At 35.9% G+C, this 3,190-nt stretch overlaps 1 protein-coding gene across 1 annotated transcript in view; it reads right to left on the reverse strand.

The window, feature by feature from the left end:
• STAG2 (stromal antigen 2) overlaps positions 1-3,190 on the reverse strand; it is a 91,517-nt gene that overhangs the window by 2,464 nt on the left and 85,863 nt on the right. Inside the window, 1 exon segment of the mRNA XM_010857192.1 lies at positions 2,970-3,047. Coding sequence (XP_010855494.1) covers positions 2,970-3,047 — 78 coding nt within the window.

A 3,190-nucleotide genomic window follows, 5' to 3' on the forward strand; every position in this document is an offset into this window, starting at 1 on the left:
ACCAATTTTATACTACAGATAATTCTAATAAAAGAATCTCAACACAGAAGGAGGACATTAGCGATATTCTCTTTTTCTGGCAACATAAGCTACCTGTTTCTGGTGTCAACATTAATAACCACTTAAGCACATACTTTAAAGGTACCAACAGCCAGCTTTGGTATGTTGAGGCAATACTGGCCCACTAATAGCAGAAAGCAACCATATACCAATGTTGACACTGTTACCAAATATGAAACTAAATAAATCATAAATCTAGAATATTATATGCAACCCCAAACTGATCTGCTCAGAGTTTTCATATTACCACTTCTGAATCACACAGATAACATGTTACAGAAAATAAATCTAGGATTTATTTAGTAATAATCTGAAGTATCTATACTAGGATGCTTTGGGTGAATTCACATAAAATTAGAGAATCTTAGAATTGGGTATAAAAGGATCTACAGCCCTAATTTTATTATTGTCTTGTTGACTATCATCACAGGGTTGAATAAAAAGAGATGTAATCTAACGCAGATTTTTACACTAAAAATTTTGTTATTCCATTTAAGTTATTGTTGAGATAATAAGATAAAGTTTAATGTAATTTTAAAACAAACTAGTATTAATAGTATTACAATACATACGCAGTCAAAGACTTCTAAAGATACCTGAACTGTTAAAGATATGGAGCAGTCAGTTATGTGACTGCTGCCATCATGTGGTACTAGTATAGAACTACAGGTATAGACGCACGTGCTCCTTTTTCTAATTTTAGGCAAAGCAGCAAAACTACTATCCTCTAAGTTGTTACATATGCAATGAACACAAGAATGCCATCATTTTTCTATAAATAACAATTATTAGGTCCCTATCTTTGGCTTCACTCAGATTATAGTTTTCCCTAAATGTTAAATGTCAAAAATATATATACATATACAGTGCTGTTCCACTACTGTAGAGAGAAAAAAAAAGGTGAAGAGCACCATTTGGCAAATCTATTCAATGGTAAGTGACTAAGGAAACAAATGCCTAAAGGTTTCCTGACTTTAGATGAACAAATGGAAAAAATAAGATGATCTCTAACTGCCCGTATCAATTTTGACTATAGTTAATCATTATCATTTCTAAAACAATTTTCTTGGTATTTCTTTGAGGCAAGGTCTGATTTTAGTTCTGGGAAGTACACAGCAGAGGCAGCACAAGATTTTTACATCAAAAGGAACTCAGATCAAATTACTACTCTGACACTAAAGCTGTATAACTCTCAGCAAGTCACTGAAACCACCTCTACAGCCCAAGTTTGCTTGAGTGTAAAAGTGGGATCCCACTAAATTGTGCCTGGCACAATGTCAGGCACATAAGTTTTCAAATACTAGCTTCCATTCCTTTTCATCTCAAAGTGATAGTACAGGTGGACTAGAATACAAATCCCTTGAGAGCAGGGAGAGCATCTTATTCATTTCAGCACCAATTTCCAACTCACTAAACTGCTGAATGAATGCGTTTCATCACATATGCTTGGAAAGATTCTCTTTTATTCCTCATCACAATCACTACCTAAATGTTTTATTTAACAAACTGGAAGATACATACTCCTAGATTATCAGGGAAACCACATACTTCAATATGCACTTAAACGACAGACTTATGGGTAGGCAGAGGTCACCCACGCTACTCAGATTATGGTCTTATTAGAAATGCAGAATGTTAGACCACACTTAAGACCTACTGAAGCAGAACCTACATTTTAATAAGATCTCTACATGATTTATATGTCCCTTAGAGATGGACAAACACTGATTTCAAGGATCCCAAGGTGCCTTGTCCAAAGATTTCTATACCTGCTGATCTATGAAATGTTATCTTTTAGCTCAAATAGCTAGCTCTATTAATTTAAGTATGTTAGCATGAGTTCGTTTGTTAAAATTCTTCCAAGAGCTATCTGACAGCAGATGAGGCAAGAGAGGGCCAGGAGAGAACGGTAGAAATAGGGGCATAGAAGGCAGGCCTTGGAGGATGATACAACAGTCACCTGAGACAGCAGGTGTTAGGAAGAAGGAGCATAAATGGGTAGATTCTAAAAAGTGAGCTAGACAGGCATTTAACCGATTTAGCAAGCTGACAAATAAAGCTAAACACCTCTATGCTGGGCAAAACTCTCAAAATGAATAAAATCATCACTGCCTGGAGTTTAATCATTGAGCAAAATATAATATCCTATTTCACTACATCAATCTGGTAGTTATCAAAACAGAAGTGTGTACAAGTGTTATGGGAGCTGAGAATAAAGTATCTATCTAAAAAGTTAGGAAAAACTCCAAAGGTGATGTTGGAACTGACTACTGAAAGAATTCACTACTTGGAAAAGGAAATGGGCAATTCTGACAGAGAGAAAAGCTTTTACAAGGTCATGGAGTTGTGAAAGAGCACAGTGTGTCTGAGAGGAACTACAGATGGTATTCTCAGGGAGAATATGGCAACAGGGACTGATAGAAGAAACAGAACTGACATCAACTAACAATAACCAATTATCTCAACTCCCTTCTCTTTATTACCAAAGCCTTTGTTCAAGTTCTATTTTTCACCATGTCTTCATATTAAGATTATGACTATCATCGTTATTTTTCTTGTAATTCATCCTATTCAAGGAAATATTTCTGAAACACAATTCTGATCATGCCTGCTCCCCCATTCAAAATCCTTCATCAGGTATAACTCAAGCCTACAGGAAAAGTGCAAATTCCTTAACAAACACTTAAGCCCCAGTTGGCCAGGGATTCAAAGGCACTTTGAATCTGTTACCACCACTGCATGACCCCTTCTCAACTCTACTCCGAAATCCCTCCTGCCTGTCTCTTTTCCTCCTGTCCAGTTGTTTTTATCCATTCTTAATGTATTGTCCAAGCTCTTCAACCTCAATCTCAGAGATTGCCTATTACTTTTGATTTTACAATCTTGAGGCATATTTAAATTAAACCTACTGATTCATCCATAATTGAAGCTGGATCAAAGAAATCAGGCTTCAGTTCTGTTCTCTCTCGTCTGTTCTTTGATGGTGGCTAAAGGGGGAAAAAAGGAAGGAAGTTGACAATTGCCATATCTATAATAAGCCAAATAGTAACTGAAAATCTTGAAATTAATTAAGTGTTCACGAGACCTATGTAACTGCAATTGCACCCTACAATACTTCAAGTACTATCTA

The sequence above is a fragment of the Bison bison genome, unplaced genomic scaffold (assembly GCF_000754665.1).
Source record: "Bison bison bison isolate TAMUID 2011002044 unplaced genomic scaffold, Bison_UMD1.0 scf7180017864378, whole genome shotgun sequence".
NCBI classification, from domain to species: Eukaryota; Metazoa; Chordata; class Mammalia; order Artiodactyla; family Bovidae; genus Bison; species Bison bison.